The sequence below is a fragment of the Pagrus major genome, chromosome 17 (assembly GCF_040436345.1).
Source record: "Pagrus major chromosome 17, Pma_NU_1.0".
NCBI classification, from domain to species: domain Eukaryota; kingdom Metazoa; phylum Chordata; class Actinopteri; order Spariformes; family Sparidae; genus Pagrus; species Pagrus major.
The window spans coordinates 13,024,595-13,049,580 of record NC_133231.1 but is presented as its reverse complement, the minus strand read 5'-3'; the positions used below and the strand labels follow the sequence as shown (position 1 = coordinate 13,049,580).

Genomic DNA, 24,986 nt, shown 5'->3' with positions numbered 1-24,986 from the left:
GTTGGAAGTTGCCGTTTAAAGACTGGTTTGTTTTTCTAAAACATTGCACCATATCCATCATGAAGGACAGCCAATTCCCAGAATGCAGTTCAGCATCTGACCCTGATGCCTGAGTGACCTCTGACCTCCCCTGTGTGCAGAGAGAATCTATTGGCGGCGATCAATATTAGTTTGTTTCAATTACTGTAACTCTTGTGCACAAGTGTATGACACAGTCATCTTCACTCACACGGTGCAGTACAGTATCTGGACCCTCAGACACTCACATGGTTAAATACAGTATCAGATGATTTCCAGATGAATATGTGTCGGACCAGGATGCAGGATTAGTTTCCTCACCAGGGGATGCCACTAGCACCTGTCACTACCTGTCAAATACAGGGTAGATGTTGGCTGTGGCAGGTACAAATTTCAGGTTACCTGTCATCGTAGCAGATAGGTTTTTTGGAAAATAAATACTCAGGGTTTAAGGTTACACAATGTATTCCATATTCCCACTGACTCAGTGTTTACGATTTCAACTTCGTGGCAGGCAACAAGATTGAGTTCAGTGACCTGCAAAAACTTAATTCCAGACTCTGGCCAACACAACAAGAGGATGCAGGTTTGGTTCCCACCCTCTTTGTGGACATGTTAGTCTGGTGTACTGGAAACGCCAACTCGCTCGTGGCTGTGAATAAACAGTATGTGTGATGGACTGTCCGTTCTGTCCTGTGGTGGACTTGGTTGGTGATGTGGTGTTTCTGCAGGGTGAACCGATACTTCTGTTTTCATCAACCATGCACACAGGTTACCTGATATACTTATAGTTGTTTTCCCATTTTTTTAACAAAACTCTCATTCTTTGTGTCTTCAATATCAGCTGGACTGAGGGTCATATTCATTTAGAGGCTCATTCCTGACCCATCCACCTCTAGCCAAATGATTTCAACCCACTGGCCAAGAACAATATATGATTCCTCCTAGTACAGCATGTTAAGGTGGTAGGTTTCTCATTTCACTGTATGAGCGCAGGGTCGAGACATTAGATGGGTTACACGAACCGTGAGAATGAGATCATGAGCGTATAAGAGGACGACGACGACGGTGGGCGGCCCCCAGACGGAGAGAGAAAGAAGGAAGTGGGTCGATCGATACTGAGATAGAAGAGAGTAGAGGGAGAGAACGAGGAAAGACGTGAGTGATGATGGAGACACCACTGTACTTGAGGTTCTCTCCGGGTGCACGCTGCTTTTAGCTCCTGTCACCCTCCGTATTTCTCTCCGGCGATAGAGTGCAGAGACTGCGCTTGGAAAATAGGTTCTCATTATTTTGTTTTATCCCTGCCACATTATGGTGGAAACTTCATCGATGCCACTTACACTTTGTCAGAGAAAATATTGATAAAGATATCAGATTCATCGCACCGAGCCCGAGAATTGTGGATAAAAGATGAGGCACTTTTCGCTCGTTGTGGATGAATGATTCCCATCCATGCAGGGTACTTTCAAATTTCTCAGTCAAAGTGACCCCTAACATCTCCAAGAACTTCCTCACCAACTTTTTGGAGCTTCTACCCTCTAGTTCACTAACTAAACTAACAACCTGCTGAACTCACTGTACGCTGAACACCAGGCTAATTTAAACCGTATAACGACAGCTTGCTGAATGTTGAACATACATGCATCTGTTGCTATTCATAGTGTCATGGCTTCACTCTTTCTTGTCAGCGTACAGTATGTGAGGCTCTGAATAGCAAGTAGTCACGACTTGCGCTAACTCTGGCGCTGTGGCTTGAAAAGTTTCATGCTTGCTCGGTATATCTCAGTTCCTCTAAATCAAGTTTTGGATGCAAGTCTTTCCCACCAAAGACAAATTCTTAAAAGTCTGTTTTTACCTCATCGGAGGAGGTTTGTGCTGCATCGTTTTTCTGTTTTCTGGTGTCATAATCCTGCGTCAATATAACTGCAGGGGGGTGAAGCATGTGAGGGATGGTATTGATTCTCTCTCCATACGATAAAAACAGGCCTGTGATGCTTCTGCTGACTTATGGCATCTTTTCTGGTGTTACTAGTCATTTCAGCAGGCATAATAATACAAAAATGGATGGCCGAGACGTCGTGTGGTGATGATAGTTGAGCTTAATGGTTATTTTTCTAATCAGATAAAGAGTGCTGGTGTGTTGCTGTGTAGCGTTCACACCTTTAGTGAAGGTTATTGCTCTATCAAATTAGATCCTGTTCGAATTCTTCACACTCCTCCCAGGAACTAAATTGCTTCCCACACCGCAAAGAGCAAAATTGACTTGTTTTTATAAAGAAGAAACTCAGTTTGTCTCGCGCCTAATTTGAAATACCTCACCCCCTCCTCATTCCCGCTCACTCTCTCTCTCCGGGCTCTGGGGAATTGTTGACCGACCCGTCATTACGAGGCGTTTCAATGAGATCCTCCATGCTCACTGATCGTCATAGTACATCATTATTTTCCTGTCGGATGTGGCTGATTGCATCCTGACCACATGCTGCGAGCCTTCCCCCTGTGCGCCACAAATATCAACACTGAGCAAACAGCGCTAAATCCCTCATGAGCCCCATTGTGGAAGGTTTTTATATCACACACGGAGGCTGCAGAAAGTACAGAGCCACACCGATCCACAAATTTGGTTTCCTCTTCTGAAATGTCAAGTAGAGTGATTCAAAACTTCTAATTTTTTAGGATTCAAAACCACCATAAACTCTCACTCAAAGATGAGAGATTAATGTGAGCTAGTGCACTGATGGGACTGCCCACAGAGGACAGATACTCTCACCTATGGTTCCTGCCTGGCTGGAGCTTGCTGACGTCCTCACCTTCACGCTATAAACACCCTCAGGGATTGTCTTACCTACTGTATATGCGGGCTGCAGACGAGCTGAATCAGTGATTGCTGGTCCGGCCGGCTCACTCTCTCACTGCCTTAGCGGCTGAGTGATTGATTTTCGTGACAGGCCTATCAGCATCCATCATCATTCCACCCCAGAGGCCACAGCACACCTGAAGCAAAACCATGTTTTTTTCCTGAAGGGGAGCAAGCTGGTTGTCTGTCTGTGGTTGAGGCTCACTGACATATCTCAATACTGGGCAGTCCTCTGGGTTAATGGATGCTACTGCAGTATGTCTATGCTGTTTGTGGCCATGTTTACTGAAGGCAATCACCTTTATTGTGATTGTGTTTATAGATTCAAGCTACAATTGACTATCAAAATCAAACAGACTACAGTCTTGTTGCACAAGGAAGCAGCACAATTGTTAATTATCTCTCATTTAAAGGCACACTATGTAACTTCGGTTGCGAGTGGTTTCTCAGTCAAAACAACGAAAACAATGTTTAGCAATGGGGTCTGCTAGCATAAGCTAACCAGCTTCAAGCACAACACAGGAGTTCCTCAGAGCCCCTTTTACAGCTTTATTCACATTTAGTCACGTTTTTTTAGACATTTTAATGCAGTAATGTTAAATATTATTTTTTATCTAGTTGATTAATGCGTCTCGTTCTTACCTCGTCAAATACCAACGCTACTAAACCAAAGTGTCTTATAAATTGGACCTTTAAACTTTAACCATTAATAGACTTTTTTGGCCACTTGGGGGCAGCGCATCAAGCTATAGGCACAACAGCTGTCCAATAGTTTCTCTTGCCGTAAAAACCAAAATAAGGAACTGAAAGATGCTAAAAAAGCTCCATAGAGCTGAGGAGAACTGCAGAGAAGGTGTAGGAAACATCACCGTTCGTCAATAAAAAACTGCTTCTTCACAATAACATACATGCTGATTTAAGGTAGTAGAGACAGACAAATGTCCACTGAGCATTTCTGGGGGTAACAGCCTCAATATTCTCAAGGACCGGACTTTTGTTTGAGCGGAGACAAGAGAAGGGGGTAGGAGGAAGCATGTTGGAGTGAAGGTCAAAAACATGCACATTCACCTGTCCGGGGGAGATTTAGGGTCCATTTTAGAGATTTTATGGACCTCTTCTACTGGTAGTAATACCCTGATCTCAGAGAAGTAAGAGGAGAGAAGAAGAAGAAGAAGAAGAAGAAGAAGAAGAAGAAGAAGAAGAAGAAAAAAAAGAAGAGTTTGAAGAGAACAAATAAGTTTGGGAGACAGGTCGATGAGAGTTAACAGGCAGGAAGAAAAAAGGGTGGAGAGGAGAAACGTAAAAACAATGAGGGAGTTAACTCTAATGAGGTGACTCAGACATATTTAATGAGAATATCAATACCAGTTTTATCACTCTAGGACTACTGGATCCACACTTTATAGTTTGACTCGAGCCTGAAATGTAGAACAAAGAATGAGCTCACGACAGAGATCAAATTCAGACATAGAGAGGTATTTAAGTGTCGATGAACTACCCACAAGGCCCACTTTCTGATTTACTTTTTATGACATTTTGTTTTATGACAGCATAGAAGAATAAAACCCACCACAGCTGAAAACATTCTACATTTGTGACCTACGGCACAGTTAAAGTGTGCATTATGATCACTTCTAATTGTCATGTCTGAGATCTCAGTAATAACACTGTCAGAGAGCAGAAATAAAGGCTTCAGTTCAGTCATTATTACACTGCTCTCACAAAACAAATGAACTGCTGCAGCTGAGGCAAAATATAAATATTTGAAATAATCGACCAACTTTTAAAATTCATATCAAACACAGAAATGATGAATTATTAAGCGAGGAGAAATGCGAGAATGCTCTAATGATGTTAAAATCTCATTGTGATGCTATAATGTAATGATAACAGAGGGTGGATATAAAGGGGCCTCACAGTGGTGATGAATGATGATGAGAATATATCATTCAATAAATATAATTGGATTTATTTACTTAAATATCATTATTTTCAACCTGATGCCCGTTTGAAGTCAAGCATGATAGCTGTAGGAAATGGGACTGTGATATCTTTTTATTTGATTTAATCTTCATTTAATCAGGCAGTCTCATTGAGATATTCAAGAGAAACCTGAGAACAAAAAACATTCACTGAACACGGTCAGCAAATAGGAAGAAAACCATATAATTTTATTTTGGGCTACTTGAATATGTTTACATGTTCTAATGCTCAAAAAACACATCACTTACTTTCCTCATACTGTCCAGCGCTGCAGCCCTGTATTCCCCTTTCTGTCTGAAACGCTCTGTTTTAGCTCCTGTCTCTTTAAGGCCCCTCCTGAATACACAGTCTCCTCTGATTGGTGAGCTCACACACGCCTGACCCAACACCCCTTAAAACAACCACAGAGCATCTGTGCTAAATCAATTATTGCATGCCAAACTAGCTGCTAGGCATACATAATGCAAATTTGTGACATTGTGATGAAGTGTGATGTCAAGAAGTCAAAAAATTAAAGGCGGGACTGACGAGGCGTTTCAGGAGCAGTGTTTTCTGTGGGAGAGAAGAGCTTCTGACCTTTTCACCTTTTAACTTTCAAGATGTTTTACATCATAAGACATAATATGTCTCCTTTAAAGTTGAAATAGTTGGACTTATAGCAGTAAGCTGCAAAATGGCTGACACACCCATCATTGAAATGACCTGGTGGTTTTACTGAGGGGACTGCAGATATGATGACCTGTTTAGAGTTTCTGATGGACAAATGCTGTCACTTTATCATGCAACCTGGTCACAAAAACATCTTTACTAACCCATTTTAACAGGTTTTGAAGTACAATCAATATAATATTTAACAGCACACAGCCTGTCAACACTGCAGCAGACTATTTTTTTGTTAAAGTAACTTTAGCTACAGTTAAAAAAGCCCTTTACATAAGTTTTAATCTAAATCCGTATCACCAGGAGTAAATGCTGACCCATGCACATTTTTTATGATTAAAGGAAAACCTATTCCTCAAACCTATCAGACAGGGAACATATTTGCATATAAAGGAATCGTGTTCACTTCGCAAAAAAAAAAAAAAATCAGGACTTTATCCCCAAGTCGTATAAAATAAGGTAAAAGCACAGAGAGAGGAAGCTGAAAGATTTAAAGGAGAAGGGAAGGAGAGACGCAGCGGATAAATGAATGAATAAACCACCAGAGATTCTTCTGCTCCATCTGGACCTCTGTGATCATCAGCGTTCAGTTACCGAGTGACTCAGTGACATCCGCGATACTAACATTGTTTTCCCACCGGCCTGCTGTTGAGGAGGAACACGTGAGAGTAGACGAGATAGAAGCAATTTCCCTTCATGGCTCGGCGGATGGAGGAGCGCAGTGGAGGGGAAGTTAATTGGAGATGCAAAAGAGGAGAGAGAGCAGCGAGAGGAAGGGAGACGTCTTTATGGGGTTGTTTTTTTGTTTTTCCCCTCAGTGACCCTTGAGGCTGACGTACAAATCTTACAAAACAAGCCTCACTTCCTCTTCATTTCATCAACCTGTCTTCTGTTTATTATTTTCCCTCCTCAAGCTTAAATCTTCTTCTCCAGTGTCTGCATCTCTTCTTGAACCACGACCACATTCAGCAGGTATAATGAATCCTGGATCAAAGCTTTCATCCTCTTTCCTCGGCTATGCCCGTGTTGAACGGAGGCCTAATATGCTCTACTGTATGCTCAGCTCAGTATATTGCTTCCGTAGTGCCTGGTGGTGATATTTGATTCCACCTTTTATGTTGAAAGGGGAAGCCATATCCTCTCTCTCCGCCTTTCAGATTATAGCCTTCTTGCCTGAAATAAATGACAAAGGACAGCCCTTTTCATTTCTCCATTGTGCCAACGCTCATACAATGTCGTTGTCATGCAGATTCGCACACTGTGCTGCATCACGGTAGCCCATGGTGACATTTAACCTGCTGTGACCCGAGCTCAGACAGAAACGACTCTCTGCAGTATGGAAAAGTCGAGGCACGAGCGTTGCGATGCCGCCATCATGCTGACATTCGACTTCCTGAAGAGCAGCAGTGATTCTCGCAGAAGTGCTCGAGTTAATAACATGCCAGACACTCCGTTCTATCGCCGTCCGGTGGAGGCTGTTGCGGTGACATTTGTGTGGTAATTTGTGTACAGATAGCACTCGTTCATCACACACACTGTAATAGCCTAACGCCCCGCTGTGTGTGTTTATTGAGCGCATTTTGCAGCCAGCAAGAGAGATGCCTGCAGCCATTAATAACTAATCGCTCTCATTGTGCCGAGGAGACTTCAGACGGAGCCGTTCCTCACGGGGTGCTGAACTTATTTGGTTTGTGAGCTCCCTGAAAGAAGTTAAAACTGAAAAAAGACTGAGGCTAACAGGTCATCCTCACCAGTTGACGATCCACATCCCCTAGTGTTGGGTCATTTAATTTCATTCCAACATTTTCATCTTCAGCTATTGCTTTCAGAGCCTACTTGGACAAGCCAGACGGAGGCTAGATGTTTCTTCTTATAACAGGTATGTTCAGTTATTAAACATCTGGAAGAAACGTTCCCAGTGTCAATACTGCGCAAGAGTTAACGTTAGCCTAAACTGTGACACATTTGCATCCAGGACCGAGGTGGAGAAAGTAGCGAAACAGCAGTGACACACTAGATTTGCTAGCCTATCATGATCTAGGCATTTTTTCGCTTTGTAATCTAAAACACTTCTGAAATGTACTAACCTAATAGCTTGTAACCAAGTTAGCCAGGTATACTAATATTTGAAGCTTAGAGCTGTTAAACACACTGTAATCCATTCTTTACACCTTTCCCCATCAAGACACGACATATTGAAACTGTTCAGGTGCATGCTATCCTATTATAGTCCCAAGAACACCATTTCAGCATTGAGGAAAACAGCTCTGCTGTGTGAGTTATTCAGCTCTGTCTGGACTATCCCTGTTCAAATGTTACCCTAAAAATCAATATTTACCTTGAGATCACAACCACTTTATTTTAGCATATTTCTCAGGATACAGTCAATTCTCCTTTACAATTCTTTGAGGATACATCAAGGCCAAGTGTAAAGGAGAAAAAAAAAACATTATATATGGAGCCCAGTATGTGAGATCGTCCTCCAATGGGCAATCTGGCAGCAATTAAAATTTTATGATTCAGAAGATATGAAAGTGAGGAGGAAAATCGCTGCATATGGCTCCTGTTTCTTTGTGATACCCAGACAGATGGATCAAGGCATGAATCAAATTACCCAGGCACCATGGAAGCCCATTTAATAATATTATGCACAGCGGGATGTGTTTGATATTCAAGGTGGTGTTTGTTTGTGTGAGCCTGTCCCTTCGATCGGGAGGTCATGCAGCCTCACGGCGTTAGAGACAGGGATGGATCATTTTCATTTACTTTCATAGAGCAGTATGACCTCTAAGGACAGCGCACGCTCCCTTTATGACACCTCGTCTTCCTCTTCTCTTTCCTGCTGTCATTCAGGCCCTCCCTGCACTTACATGCCACAACACACTAGACATGACAACTCCCTAGCTGTTTTCTCCTTGGGTTGTACCTGGGCCCTTCAGAACTCACCTTGCTGCACAGTCACCAAGGCTGCTGATTTCGCTGCGGCCCCACAAGACTAAAGTCAGCACTTTACAGTAGATGTTAAGGTTACTATTTCTCTTGGGGCGTTCGCATTCATTTGGAGTCGTGTTTGTGTCCGCCTGACAAACGTAAGTCATGTATTCGCTCTCCTTTTAGCTCTGTTCTGCTCTCCACCAACTCCTAAAATGAAATGCTTCATTACATTCACAAGCTAGCTGCTAATGTTGCCGCCTGCTGTTTGATGCTGTAGTGTGGGGACAAGTTTTAAGACCTTTTCCCACAAAAAGACAGCTGCCTGCTGTGTATGGAAACAATACTGATAAGAGAGCAGTGAGCGTAAACAGTAAAGTTGAGGCCATAAAACCAAAGCAATAAACTGAAGCTGAAGAAAAGCAGAGTCAGGTGATAATTCTGTGGGTTCATCACCCCGAACAACCACTTATACATTACACACAGTCATGTCTTCCATTGTTAATTTAAAAATACTGATTTTAGCAGCTATAATCCCAAGGTTCACTGAGAGCATTGCTCTCTTTTTCAGGAACACCCTGATCACATTCACACCTGGAAGCTGCCCAGTATAACCATACTCTGATCTGCTGGTTACTGAGCAGCTCCAGTGGAACAGTTGGGGTTAAGGGCCTTGCTCGAGGGCACCACAGTGGGGGTAATGAGGGAAGGGAAAAGAGCTGTCTCCCTTTTTCCCCACCCAAATCAATCCTGCCGGTCCAGGAATTGAACTGGTGACCCTCTAGTCACAAGCTCAATTCTCATTTAAGAGAGTCTCGGTCAAGGTCTACTCTAAGAGTGGGCGAGCTCCAGCTAATGAAATCCTGTATCAGTGTGGTTTCCACTTTTCAGATTTTGAAGACAGAAATGTGCTGACCATGTCCTCATATCCTCAAGTTCATCACTTATGCAGCAAATAAAGGACAAACATGTAGCGTACCTGCAGTATGATAAACGATAGAGATCGGTAAAGATCTCCCACATGACTGAAACCAGCTGGAAATATTCCTGCAGCCCTCCTCTGATTGGCTTCAGTTTGTGTGGTATTTGCTTCTCAAAGGTACGTTTCCTCTAAACAAGCATTCAGAGTGGATAGAAGCAGCCCTTTAATCGTGATCAAGTAAATCCTGTAGCAAAATATGAAAGATATTTGTGTGACATGGAACAAAAAAACATAACTTACCCCCTGCTACCTCTGCTACAATACAACTACAGAGGAAACACCGAGGTTTATACTGACTGACTGGTTTATTCAGCATCTCCGGGGAGCTGCTTTTTTCATTTTCCCCTCAGCAAACAAGCATTTTAAGTCGTGAAATGACTCCAGTTGACATGTAAATGGGAGCAGATTGACTTTCTAAACAGAAGTAAACAGGCTTTCCTTCAAATGAGCTGACTTTTTTTTTTTGACAAATGTTGTGCAGAAGATAACACTTAATCTTGTACAAGCTGCATTCTCAAAGCTCCTGCCAGTGTACCTCCTGCAGTTTATCAGCAGAGAGGGATTCAGCATAGTTCGTGCCAGTGTCGCACTATTTGAGTAATTCTCCTTGCCCTTGCTGCTACGCACAGTGACACACTGTATGCCGGCACAGAAGCAACAAAATAGAGTCTGAAAGATGGTCTGTACACACCGACACAGAGGTAGTAATTACTAATTATAAGTACAGAATTGTCTGTGCATACATTTCTGTGTGTCCCACTGGTGACTATTCATCTGATCAATGAGTAATTGATATCTTGGAGGCCAGGTGCACACAATTAACTCGGAAATAAGCTGCACTTTTGTTGACAGGATTGAGAACCAGCAGGCAGGTGCAGGATTCAGTTCCCCTGGCGACAAAATTTGTTGAGGTACAAGTAGGTGGTTTGTATCACCACCATTGTGGGAGAGTCGTTGGATTAAATCTTATGCATAGAAACATGTTTTTATTGTTATAGTGTTTTATTATTAACCATTCATGTAAAATGCATGAGCTCCCAGGGACTGCAGTGCTCCGAATGTGCAGAGAAAGTCATTGTAAGACGAGTCTTTGAGTAGTTTTAGCTCACCGCTCAATTAATAATATTTCCTTTTTTCCTCTTTGCTTTGCTCCTTTTGTCTCCTATTGAGGGGAACGAAACCAGACTTTGTTCTTCTTTCCCCGCTGTCTCTTGTGGTTTTCCGTTTGTCAGGGGGGGCATTTTCAAGGATTCTGTGGTTGTTTTTCGTCTGTTCCTGTGTTTAGTTTCAGGCCCTCCAAAGCCTCTTTAATTGGCACTGTGGGAATAGATTGGTGTATTTATTTGGTCTACCTGTCATATAGAGCTCGCTGAACTCACAGGAGGGAAAAAAGTACTTTGCTGAAATGTAACTACATTGTTAGGCTTGGGTTTGTGTAGTGTCATGCTCCAGTGCTTTGTAATTTCCTCTCACAGGTATATACCGACTGGGTTATCCTGCCTTTGGTGGGAGGTACTCATTATTTTCCCTCTGCCTACATGACTATTTTAAGTCTTGATGTGACCTTCAGAAGTACTCCAGCAGACATGTATATAGACTTTAAAAACAGAAATAAACAGGCCTTCCTTCCACTCATTTTACTTTAAAATTACACAAACAAATATAAAAATGTAACACTTTTTTTCTCCCCTGTTTTTCACAAGTCAATGTAAAAGATCTGAGCCTTGTTTTGTGCACAGAAAATAATTATTTCTCTCAAAGTTTGAGCATGAATCTGTTAAAATCAGTGTGCGCCAAGATAATCCATCCACCTGACAGGCGAGGAATATTGAGATGCTGATTAAACAGGGAAATGATTGCACAGATGTGCTTTGGACTGGTCCCAATTCACCTACTTTCAGCAGGTTTTGAGGGAGGGTGCACTTGGAGCTGATGCCTGTGAACTGAATCTTCATTTCACTATTTTAAACCATCTCCAATATAATTTCTGAGAATATAGCAGTGCATCCAACTGGCCTTACAACCAAAGAACACGTGTACCCACATCATCCCGAGATCTCCACATCCGGATTCTTCACCTGCAAGATCATCTGAGAACCGCCCACCGGGACAGCTGATGCAACAGTTGCTTTGCAACACTAAAGAATTTCTGCACAAACTGTCAGAAACCTTTTCAGTGAAGCTCATCCGGGTGCCTTTCCCCTCACCAGGGTCTTGACCTGACTGCAGTTTATTGTATTTAAGGACTTTGAGTGGACAAATGCTCTCCTTCCATGGCGTCTGGCACTTGGGAGAAGTGTTCTCTTCACTGGTGAATGCTGGTTTTCGCCATACCAGGCAGATGGCAGTCAGCGTGTACGGTGTCATGTGGGCGAGCAGTTTGCTAATGTCAGCGTTGTGAACAGATCGCCCCCGGGTGGCGGTGGCGTTATGGTAGAGGTAGTGGTTGGATCGATGACAATGCGAATACACAGATACCATGACGAGATCCTGAGGCCCACTGTCTTGCCATTTGTCTGCCACCATCAACCCACCTTGCAGCATGTTCTTGCACGGCACCGTGTTGCTTGTCTATGGCAGTAAAATGAACATTCGGTTAACAGGCAACAGCTCTGGTGGACATTCCTGCGGCCATCACATCCAAGTGCACGCTCCTTCGAAACTTCTTGTGACATTTGTGGCAAGTGTTCATAAAGAAACACCTCATTGGTTGCTTTTCATTGTGATGTACTTTACTACATATCTTATGCACGTTTTCTATCTATATCTAATCACCCATTCTCGGACAAATTAATTGCAACAAAACATAAAGTTTTGAAGCAAATCTTTTCCCATTTCGTGTTATGCAATGACTGTCCTGTCCATTGTGGCCCGTAATCTATGTGCTGTGTAATTTCCTCTCTTTCTGCCTCATAAATCATACGACAATAGCAAGGTGCTGTGCATTTGATGAATGGCTCTAACCTTCCACTGTTCCCGTTCTGCTGAACTATTGATCTCATACACACACATGCTTGGTCACATACCCCAGCATATGCTGACTCAAAGTACAGCTAATGTGATTCATATAGATAAACGTATGCTTATGCACTCACACCCACTGTGTCCCGTCACACAACAGCCTGTGTTGTATCACGCCACACTCCCATAATGAGAAACCCCCTCACTGTGTGAGTGGTGCAAATCAAAAATCAATAAAATCCTGAGGGAAAAACATGGATCTTTCTTAGTTTACAATTGCTCGCAAAAGACCAGGACACACACAACAGAGGGAGTCTCACACACACACATACGCACACAGACTGCATTGCACTGCTGCACAGTCCCGTGATGAAAAATGCCCCTGCATTGTTCTTGTTTCTGCCCTCTAACACTAACACCTGAATTCGCAGAAAATCATATTGCCTCTATTTATAATTTTCATTCAAGCGATTGAATGCGGCGACAGACATTTATTCATCCTAACTGATGTTTGCTGAGAGAGAACGCGGCTTTTGGGTCCTTTCACAGACTTATCTCCAATTTCCAAAACTCTGCTCACACTTCAATTTCATGCTGTATCCGCGCCAAGAGACAGAAGTGTGGACTAAGCCATTTGTCACGGCAAAACAAAGACAAGAAAGTGTGAGTGGGTTGACAATCACAGCAGGAGTGTGTTAATGGTTGTCTCCTTATACAGACAATTTCAGGGAAGCAAGCAGCCGAGGGAGGATTACAACAAAGTGAAAGTAAAACCAACCAGAACACAAATATATAAATGTTTGTAGATTGGTGTTGAGATTGAGAGCTTCAGTGTGAGCCTTTGTGCTATTTGGCTGAGAGAGTATAGAGTTTCACCTTTAACCAATAGGAGTGTGACATACAGACTGTCAGATGAAGCACATTAGTGGTCGGACGCAGAAGTTAAATATAAGATGACATGACGAGACTTTTTACAAGAGCTAAATGAGTTTTTAGCCATGCTAGTGGCTCTGCTGGCCTGCCAGACTGAAATATCTCAACAACTCAAGGATGGATTGCCTCGAAATTTGGCACAGACATTCATGAGCCCCTCAGGATGAATTGTGATAGCTTTGCTGTTCCCCTGACTTTCCATCCAGCCCCTGTAGCACCAAAACCAGGTCCATAGTTTTCATTTATGCCCAAATTTTTGCAAGACTGGCATTCCCATCCAATTGTTCTAATTAGCAAGTGTCGGAATGCTAACATGCTAAACTCGGATGTTTAGCCTCACGTTAGCCTTGCCATTATGAGCAGTCATTATCCGATCTGAGTAGTGCGAGTGTGTCCGCCATCTTGGACAGTTTGGTACGATACCACTACTCTGACAAAACACATGCAGAACTAACGGAAATTTTGTGAAGTAGCCTAAGTCTGAGATTATGCTAACCTTTGCAATTTCAAAAAGTGATCTGCCGTCCAGAATAATCAGTAGCACATGTTAATATAATCTTCAACTTACTTCACAAACTTTGGTTTTACTGATTGTCTGTGAGCTTCTCAAAGTGGTGTTGCTGCTCAGACGGCGGACACACTTGCGCATGCAGAACCCACATCTGGTAGTGACAAGCATGTTAGCATGTTTACAGCAGCATGTAGCTCAAAGCACCCCTGTGCTTAATTACAACCTCACAGAGCTGCTAGCATGGCTGGAGACTGTTAAAGTCATGTCAATTCATGACCAGTCCTGTCAAAATTTGGCGATCAGGCTTGTTAAAGTCTCCCGTATTTTGTTGGCTGTGTGTTGTAAATGCTAAGAATAGTTGTAGCTGACTTGGCAATTAACAGTTAAGATCTGTGTCCAAAATGGTGACACATCGTGTTTTCTGTTTATCCGTAAACAGTCTTTATCGGCTGCCAGGTACTTGTTCTGCAGTCGGAGGATGCAAAGTCAAAGAAAGCATGAGACGAATGAAACATGACTTCTTTGGTATTAAATCATGCTCGTGATTACCTACTTATCACAGCCCATTAAATGTTTTCAGGACTCCTGTCTTGTTGGAATTGAATTCTCTTGAGACAGCAGCTCTGGGGGATTTAAGACACCATGCAATCAATACTTTGTACCAGAGCAGTTCTGGGGCCAATAGACAGCCATGTCAGCTATCACACTACTAATAAATGGCTGCATGAAGCCCGGTAGATCAGGAGAGAAAAATCTTCCAGGGATTCTGTTTCTCGTTAATGGCTTTTTTCATGTGACTGGTGATGAGACGGTGACTCAGCTGCATTGTCATTTGGCCTCATTCTTTTTAAGTGATGGGAAAATATAGCTGGGATAGGCTCCTGATTCAGGCCAAAATGATGCATTAGATTATTTCTATCACATCAAAAGTGGGACAGATTAGAAGAATTTATTAGATTGATCACAGACCTGTATTGGACCATTGTTCAGCAGCATACACTCACAATAACTGCTGTCTGGGAATAGTTGGGTGAGCCAAAACATCATGCATTTTTAACCACTCTGCATCTTTTGAGATCTAAAAAGTACATTGTTTATACACATAATTCTGTAGCTGATATAACCTCCTCGACTCTCACAATTCATTTCAAGATCTCTTAGAACATCACCATTTGGACCAATGTGGATAATCTGCGCTCAAGGGCACTTTACTGTTGCAGAGGGGCAATAAACGGAAAATATTCTCAAGAGCAATTCCTCAAGGGGACACCCTGAATGTTTTTGAGGACAACCAGGGAAATTTTCTAGCCCTGTTTGTGGCGACATAACCAGGTGTGCTTAAACCTGAAACTTTGTGACAAGAGAAAAATAGCACCTTTCTTTAAAGGTAACTTTTCAAAATATCTACTTACTATGGTCCGCCAGCACCACCAGCACCACGCTGAGAGATGCTCCACAGAGACAGGTCTGTGAGGTGCAGGTTGATTGGCAGTGGACCAAACCACTGTGTGGCACATGGAGGGGGGGAACGAATCTTTAGAAACTTAAAAACACATCGTTCCGCATCTTTAATTGGCACGAGTGTTTTCATTGCATAATATTATATACTTTCAAATGATGTGTTTTCACTGATAAAGGTTATTGAGGGGGACAAATATCTCTTTTTCTAGAAAGGGGGGGTCCGAGCACCCCTGTTTAAGCCATACAAAGACGTCGCTTTATAGACTAATCGATTAATTGCGAAAACTATCAGCACATAAGTTAATAATGACGTTTAGTTGCAGCCCTAATGTGAACTCAAGCTTGGACCAGTGTGACCAGTTGCCATGTTAAGGTACAACTTGTACCTGTATCTGCTGTCAGCCGATACATATGGTAGCCTGCTAATTCTGTTTATGAACATGTGCAAACAAACCAAGTAGCATATGCTTATATTAAAGTTTGGGTAATCCTGCTAGAGGAAAAAGATTTTTATTGACTGTCAGTATAGCAGCACTTGTTTGTGATTGATTGACAAGCTATCTCATACACCTGAGCCAGCTGAGAATAATTCACCATCAGCTGTTTAGACGAGGAGGTTTCAGTGAGAAAAGTTGTGCGGTTGATGTAGCAGCAGACTGACAGCGTTGGCTCACAGGCGAGCACAGGAGGATCATCGAAAAGCCTTTAATTAAATCCTAAAACAACCCCTGAGTGAGTGATAAATGGAGAGAAATGTGTTCTGGTGCTTAATTGCGGAAGCTATCCATCTTCTGTTAGATTGGATCGTCATCTCGTTGTTTAGGCTTTTGTAGCTGAGAGGATTTTACAACACCTGTGAAACGAGATAAAACCTTTAACAATGCTCCGCAAGGGATCAGGAAAGAAACAATATTTCATTATGCACAAGGTGGTGCGGAGGCTGGAGGAATGACAGATCTGTGTGTGCCTGTGTGTAGATATGAGCACTTGCCATAAACAGTTGTGTACTGTAGGTGTGCGTGCATCTCTGTGAATGTATACGCAGTATTTGTACTCTAGTGCTGATGAAGGGGACAGCACTGAGGTGACCAATTGTCTGCCGTCAGCAACATGAGATGGGGTGAACTGAAGACGGTGGTATGGAGCTTGTAACGCGACACTGAGTCCTGAAAGGAAATGAGGGAGAGAGAAGGGGATGGAAAATGGGTGAAGGCAGTAGACAGGATGGGAGTTAAGAAAGAAGTGAAATGTTCTTGTTTTGCTTTTTGCAGTTTGTGAAGTCATCGTCAGTTTATCTGTTGATTATTTTCTCGATTAAAAGATTAGTTAGCCAGATGTCTCCCAGTGTTTCCCAAAGCCCAAGATGGCTTCCTCAAGTCTCTTGTGCTGTTCACCACCCAGAGATATTCAGTGTATTATCACAGAGGTACGGAAGCCCTGAGGAGACAAGTGATTTATCTATTTATTTATTAATAGAAAACAGGGGAAGAATTTGGAAATTTAGACGGACTATCCTGTCAAAACCTTTTTTCCACCTGTTCTCACGTCATAAACACAGGAGAGAAAACAATTTAGATCAGACTTAGAAAATGGATCATCAAAAAATTCTCACTTGTCCCTGAGGGCTTCCGTACAGAGGAGTAAAGAAACCTGAAAATATTCACAATTAAGAAGCTAGAATCAGATAACTTTGACTTTATTTTTTAGTTTATTACTCAAGTTCATTCATTAATATTCAAAATAGGCGGCATTAATTTAACAGTTGACGACTAATCGAACAGTCGTTGCAGGTCTCATCATTTCCTTAGGCACGAAGTAAATGTAGCTAAAAAGTGATGGAAAAAAGATTAAATAAATGGCTTTCCCAGAGTCACTGCTTGGCAGAATTACTCTCCTCCCAGACGTAAATTAACATTTTGGCATTTGTTCTAGTTTGCCTAGTTTGTTTGTCGCAGGCTTCGTGAGAATTGTGCAGTTTGGGGGATTGTGAGTTTGCGTCTGTCTGCATTTGGATGTGTGCCTGCACATTTGGGAGTTAGTAGTAGAGGAGACGGACTCTGTTTGACACCAGTAAGTGAAATCTGCTCCAGCCTGGTTTACCCTGCAGTGGTGCAATAACAACTGAAACTGATAGAACAGACTTCATTATGTGTGGACTAACATTTCCACTGACCTCTGTAAAGCAAATCCAATTTCACAGAACCTGGTAAGGAAATGATCATCATGTCTTTTGTCTTCAGACGTAAAATCAGTGTAATCCTGTGTTGTGTTAATGTGGTACATCCAGTCCAACACATTTTACTCTGCAACCTCTCATTGCAGAAAGATGTTACACCTCTTTGACTTCACCGTCTGTCTTTAACGTAGGTGTCACAATGTAGAAAAATTGTGATTAGATCTCGGTAAAGTCATTTTATTTTCCGCTACGTTATGTCAGATGATGTTAGCCCTATTGAATCTTTAGAAAAGAAGGCTGGAAACAAATGTCTTGCACCCTTCCTCCCTTTCTCTCTGTGTGTTTGTCTCTACACACACACACACACACTCTCCAATTATAACCAGCATGCTGGCAGCAGAATTATCATTATTCTGACGTCACGTTTGTCCTCATCTGTGTCTCGCTCAGTGCTCAGGGGAGCTGGCAAACTGGGAGATGCTCTTTGCTCCTCTTCCTCTGTCTGACTCCCTTTCATCACCCCTGACACATTGCTAATGATTTTCCCCTTCTCTCTCCCCTTTTTCCTACTTCTTCTCTCTGTATTCATAAGGTCGTGACTGATAGGCTTTGCCATTTAAGAACTGTCTGACATTTATGCTGACTTTTCCCCTCCGTAGAAAAGCTGTCCATGGGAGATGCAGTCGCTTTATAATACATGTTTTCTTCTTCTTCTCTTCTTTTTCAGGGCAGCTGGAAATTGCACCGCCTACGCGAGCCCAGTTAAGATACGGTAAGAAATCTAATATTTTGTAAACTTAGTTTTTTACTGTATGTTTCATCCTTTCTGTTCATGTACAGTGATGATGTAAATGGGTACATTGTTGTGGCATGGCAGCCTTGATTGGCATCCCTCATGTGACCATCAATCAACCAGCAGGATTAATGAGGATCAGTCTCAATTAACATTAATGAGCAGGACATTGTGGTTCAGTGTTGATGAGCCTTTTCCGTGCTCTCCACGGAGACGAGCAGAAAACATGCTGTAGTTTTCCACGAGCAGATATTGCATAAGGTTTGTCTCAAAGTGATCATCAATAACAGACATTAACGGTGAAATCTGAATAAGAAGACAGCGTTTGTTGATAATACAGAAGAAGGTGCGAGAAGATGACAAGCTATGAAACTCAAAATATATACTCCTGCCACTTTGTGACAGAACGCTTGTTATATACAGTATATAGGTATTCCGTCATGCAGAGCCATGTGGTTGAGAGTCTGTCACTGTTTCCATCACAGTTTGCAGAACACAAGCTACATCCATACTGACACATAATGTCTATAGTATATCAAGAGCAACTCCTCAGTGCAAACAGACTCTTTGTACTCCACCTGGTGTACAGTAACGTGCACTGTCTGGTCAGCTAATGGCCTTTTATGATGCTGCACTTTTGTGTATTCAGGGATCAGCAGGTTTATTGATCCATGTTTATGGTTTATATAATCCTGCTTGCTTCCACTGATGGGGTTTATGGTCTCCTTCTGGTCCATAAAAAACAAAATCTCATAGGGTCTGATCATAAACTGATTTAAAAAAAAATAACAAACAATTAACACAAGGAATGTAAAATGCAGATGAAATAAAAGAAAGAAACGACAACACAAGGTGGTTTAAGACAGGACTGAATTGGCACAAAAAGCAAAGAGAGAAAGACTGGCGCTGAAGAAGATAACCTAGAATAACTCCTTGGCGGAGGTAATTAAATAACTGTACTGTTAAAATTAAAATAAACTTTAATACAATACAATAGTGTACATTAAGCTTACTGTAGTCGCTGTAGTTTCTGTAGTTTTCATCACTAGCAGCCATGACTGCTCCGTGTTGTTTGAGTCGACTAGCCCGTCAATAGCCTGAGGAACACGGGGTTTTGCTGCTGCATTTCGTTGGCAGTTTGTCATAAGCTTTGGGGAGAGAACAATTTTTACTGAGAGAAAATTATTTTATTTTTTCTGTTATTTTTTCACTGTGCACACAGCACCAGCCTCAGATAGCTGACCAGAAGCAGACGGCAGGTTACTGCAAACAAAGTGCCAAAAAAAAAAATAGAATTACTGTCGTTTTAATTCTTTTTCTCTCGTATTAAAAGCCGGAAACTTCCTATAAGTAAACTATTTAAACAGCATCTGTATCGGAGTGATTCTGCCCAAAGCTTTTTGATCCATAATGACACTGTATGTTCTTTCAACCATGTTACAAAAGCTTTATCTCACAAGCCCATAATATTTGATCTGAGTCGGTAAAAGGTTCCACTCTATAGAATCTATAGTGTCTTGCACATCATTTCTCATCAGAAGTGGAAGGTCACACACTCACACACGTGATCCACCTGCACGCACTCAACTGTAAAAGCTCATGCAAGCATACTTCACTCGACGGGGCTCAGTCAGTGACATGACCTCAGATTTCCCTCCTCCTCTCCTCCTACTGGGAGGTCAGAAAACCTGCTGGTTAACCCGCCAGAGTTCATATTAACGTGTTTGTCTTTCTTTCTTTCTCTCTGTGTTTATTTAACAGAGAGATCTTTGTGACTATAAGCAAAAACAGAGACATCATGTGAGAAATCCCTGCTCTCTGTTCAGCTGTGTTATCTTTAGTGCAGAGTGCCAGAGCTGGAACAGCACTTCACCATGAGAGGAGAAACGCTTGAAAAGAAATATCGACCTAGTCACAGGAGAAACGGCGTCGAAAGAAAGGCGCTCGTGATTTTCCTCAAGACAGCAAAGTCTTTGTGTAGTGTGAATTGTGGCTTTATTGCATTTCTCCTCCTGGAAGTGAACCATTTCAATGATTTCTGTAGGGAGAACATGCCATGCGTTTTTCATTACTGTAAAACTACATCTATTCAATTCGTTTGAGTCATTACACTCCTCCTGACATATTTTTTAATTTAATTTAATTTATTTATTCAGGCAGTTTCATTGTGATTAAGCTCTGTACACGCAAATAATTAATAAAAACAGTAACAAGAATCATAAAAAAACATCAGCTAGTGTAACAACGCGATAGGAAAGGCGTCAATTAATTCCAAAGGCATCTATGCATGTCTTGCACATTTTAGCCTTCAAGTGAAACACACTCGATTGTAATCAAACCGTCATATTAGGTAGGAAGTAGTTTATGCTAACGGGTTTTAAAACATGTTGTTTTACTTTAAATTACAACCTGATATCCTTCCCTATACGGTTATATAACTTGCAACCTAGAAAACAAGCAGCATAACATTATCCCAGCATTCGAGCTTCACACCCTGAGGGTGACGTCGGAGGAAAAAGGCTGCCGTTTGAATATGCTTTATTGAACAGAAAAGCTACAGTATACACCAAATAAGCAAAGTTGGCTTGATGGTGGCAGCAGGGGAAATATCAGAGGCCCTCATTCAAAGCATAAAGAAATAATAAGATCGCTTCTAATTACCCCCGTGATTTTTTAATTACAATTTCCCCACTAACACTCAAAAAATGCTCCCACAACATTCACAATGTTTTATTAAAAAAGTCCAACATAAAGTGCAGTTATTAGAACCAGAGGGGTCCATTTTTAATTTCCTCCTCTAACCTGCAGCATATTTGATAAAAACACTGAGAGACATTTTGTCCTCAAAGGTTTTTATTGTGAAAAACCAGTTAATGCAGCCTGGAAGAGCTGAGTCAAGAAGAGATAAGGGCTGCTCACTGGGAAATTAAAATTTGAGGATCGTGGTGATCCCTGTCAGCTAAAAAGCCTTCAGAGACGTCAAAACGCAGCACTCTTGGAACCTGTCGTCACTAAACTGCACTAGCTGATGATGCTTCAAACAAAAGCGCGCTAGAGAGACAAGAGGCGACAGGTCTAACAGATGTCGAGGTTCCTCTGCACATAACTCACTTGTTAGATTTGATGCTGGAGTTCTTGTTTTGTTTTTTCTGCAGTGAAGCATCCAAACTAAACGCCAGGATTAGATTCCACAGCTCTGAGTTTGAAGAGACGGAGGGCTTTTCACAATCCAATCAGAGTCGCCCCCGGTGTAGCACTGACGTAAAGTCTGTGTTTAAGATATGAGTGAGTGGTCAGTTTGTGTGCTGAGGGCTCAAACAGCAAGATTGAGAGTTCTTAATTTGTAGTGACGGAGCAGAATAAGAGCCCGGGAGGAGAAATAACTGGTTTTCAGTAATGATTATGTTTCAGGCAAACAGTTTTCTGCGGGTCACTTGTCACTTGAACTGGACTGAACTTTAGCTAGAAAAGACTAAACTCTCCTGGGGTAGTGGCTGGCATTTAGAATACAATTTCACAGCAACAACAGTATATTGCACTATAGATATACACATATACACGACACACACATAGGCAATCTCTTTATGCATCTAATACATAAATCTATTTTGGTCTGGAAATGGAGCTGCTTGATACTGATAACACAATTTCCATGAAAGGTCGAGGTTAAATCTTTTTTAATATTCAAAAGTGAAACCCATCACAGTTCAGAAAAGGCTTTTTCTGCTCAGCTGTGAGGCGGCCAGTTGTACCAATGGCCTCCACAGTGCTACAACATACAGTATAATAACTTACTGTCTGAGTTATGCTGCTTTTAGCACTTCTGTGAAAATGAACATGTCATGCCACAACTTATTTGCTACCTGATAAACTTACACAGTTCTCATTTTCCATGACTAACCCACAAGAGAAGTCTGTCTGTGAGAATTGTCTTTATCTTGTGGTTTTGTTGGCAAAGCACGTACCAAAGTAAAACATTGGCACGATTTAGACACAGTAGTGAACTCCAGGCATCAGAACATACATAACGGTTAGCTAAAAAAATTAGGCGTAGGAATCTCTGGGTATTTATTCACGTAGTCTCAAACATGACCTGCATACTTCCTGTTTGTTCTGACGTGTTGTTTGTGTTTGTTCTTTCTTTACAGTTTTGCTGCACAATGCGCTCCCATTCGTTGGATTTGGATTCCTGGACAACTGCATCATGATTGTTGCTGTAAGTCGGTCAGCTTCATGTACTGTAGTGCTGAGCCTCCCTGCAGCTCAGAGATTTACTGTGTTCAGAGTTTGATTTCCACAGAGGAAACCTGTGAATAAAGGATATGTATTACTGCAGGAAGCTTTAGAAGCGTGGAAGGACAATGAAAAAAATAGATATTTTATGTTTGATGCTACTGTAGTTATCCCTCGGCATACTTCCTGTTTAGTCTCAGTCATTCTTTGGCAGTCTGTCCCTCATCGCTCTGTTTATCAGTCCTCCCTTTTCTCTTTATCTTTAAACATCCTATACAAGTTTCAGTAATCTTCCTGCTACAAGCTCCCCACTCTTTATGTCTTTGTGAAGTTCTTTAAGTAATGAAATCTCAGAATGAATTCATCAACTTGATTTAAAGTGTGCTTGCACAGCAGGGTGATTATTTAACACCAAGATGATGAAATCTTCTCTGGGCCTCTACAAGGAGGTGGGAACACACAAACAAAGGAGATAAATCTTGAATAGAAAATAATGAAATGGCATAGTCTGACAAAAAAAACAAAAGGCTGTATCAAGAAAAGAAAATGGAGATATTATACAAAAGTGGCAAAATTGAAACGTGAAACTTGAAAAAAGCCTTTTGGTTGGATTCATCTCATGTGTGAAGAGTTTGTGCATTTGGTTATAATGTATTTTTTAAAGAAAGTTGCTGCAAAGGTCTGACTATGTCCTTCAGTCTGTACCGTGAGCGAAAACAAATGCACCCGGCCTGAAGATCTCAGGCTTCTGAAAGATTTATATTGTATTCCATAATTAGCGTTACCGTTATGGTGATGCACACACAACACATCGACAGACACATCTTATATGTAACGGCCCAGACATTAGCTTGCACTGATGGTTTGTATTACAGAATGACAGACTGAGCTTTCCTGTCTTACAAACTAACTTCTACGTTACGTGTGTGTGTTTTGCAGGGCACACAGATCGAGTTATCTATCGGCGTGATTCTCGGCATCTCAACTATGGCTGGTAAGAGAATCTCATCATCCTAATGGAAAGGAACAGTTCGCCCAAAAATGAAAATTCAGTCATTGTCTACTCACTTCCATGCAGATGGGAAGTTGGGTGAAGTTTTGTAGTCCACAAAAATTTCTGGAGCTTCACAGCAAATTCTCTTCTTAATTTGCTGTGAAACTCTCCATCAGCTTGGGGCTGAGTAGATGATGACTGAATATTCATATTACAGTCGTGTTCGGGAAACAATGTTGAAGCAATTGATGCAAACTATTACTTCAGAGACTTATTTTACATTCAGAAATTCATTTCGCTGCCGCACTTCCTGCCTGCTTCCTAATTAGAGTGATGGTAAGTCAATTCACACTGGACTCCGACCTCTCCTCCCAAACTGAAGGAGGCATTTTCATTTTCAGTGTCGATAGAAATCACCGTCTCATAATGAAGCTGTAATCATAAACTCACCATCTGACCGCTGCTGTGACACCGGTCTAAAAAAAGGAAAGTGAGATAACATTAGAGACAGGAGAAGGAGAGAAAGAGAGTGACACCGGCTGCTCTACATGATGATAATTTCATAAATATGACCAGCTCACACACGGATTGAATGACTGTAATAATATCCAGTTATAGCTCAAACAGGCACATTTGCATTTTAATGTTATCACCTATGCTATTATGCTACATTACACTGAATGTGAATGTGGACAGGAGCTGGTGTGGGAATGCATTATGCTAATATAACCAGCCGTAGTGAAATCAAAGTTTTATTTCTTCCTGTTCCCTCTACTTCGTCCCTTTACTTCGATGTCAATGAAAAAGAGTGTCAGAGCAGCCGGCATCCCATTTCTACTCCGCAAGTCTTACCTTTCCTGTGGTAATTCCTTTGTGGCTGCTGGTGGTGACAGCAGTGTGTGTCTCTTGTTAACTGATCTGTCTAAAAGACTTCGAGGAGTCAAAGTAGATGCTGTAACAGAGCAGAGGAGACAGAGCCCCCAAGCTGTTTTATTCTACGTCCCAGGGAACTGCAGAGATGACGAAAACTTGACCGGTTCAGACTGAAGCAAGCAGAGATGGATCTCTCAGGATATACTGTCGAGAGGGGGGAACTGAATCTTCACTTCATGTGTCAAACAAGCATGTATCTTAATCCTGCTCTTGTACATTTACAATTCAAACCCGTTTTTAAATTTAAAATGGTCTGGTCGTAGTTTGACAGGCAGAGTCTTTTATCTCTGAGTGGCATAAAGAGATTTTTCAATTTCAGGTTTGAAAGCGAGCCCATGCCGCAGAAATTCATTTGAGACTACCACACAGCCACTGGCAGAGGAAACACAGAGGGAGTTTCTGCTCTTTCCACAACCCAGTTTCTACCAGTCAGTCTCCATTTTCACAGCAGTGCTGCTGTTGCTCATTCCTGCTACATTGGGGACATTGCAAATCAAGAGGCTGCAGTTATCTAGCCCAGTCCAGAGTGATTTAGCTCTCGTGTCAAGTCTGTAGTCAAG

General features: G+C 41.8%; 1 protein-coding gene across 1 annotated transcript in view; it reads left to right on the top strand.

Moving 5' to 3' along the window:
* The window catches only part of LOC141011409 (transmembrane protein 65-like), a 42,583-nt gene that overhangs the window by 1,007 nt on the left and 16,590 nt on the right, over positions 1 to 24,986 (top strand). Inside the window, exons 3-5 of the mRNA XM_073484564.1 lie at positions 18,201 to 18,245; positions 22,415 to 22,482; positions 23,439 to 23,493. Of these exons, the coding sequence (XP_073340665.1) occupies positions 18,201 to 18,245; positions 22,415 to 22,482; positions 23,439 to 23,493 (168 nt within the window). The remainder of the gene's footprint in view (positions 1 to 18,200; positions 18,246 to 22,414; positions 22,483 to 23,438; positions 23,494 to 24,986) is intronic.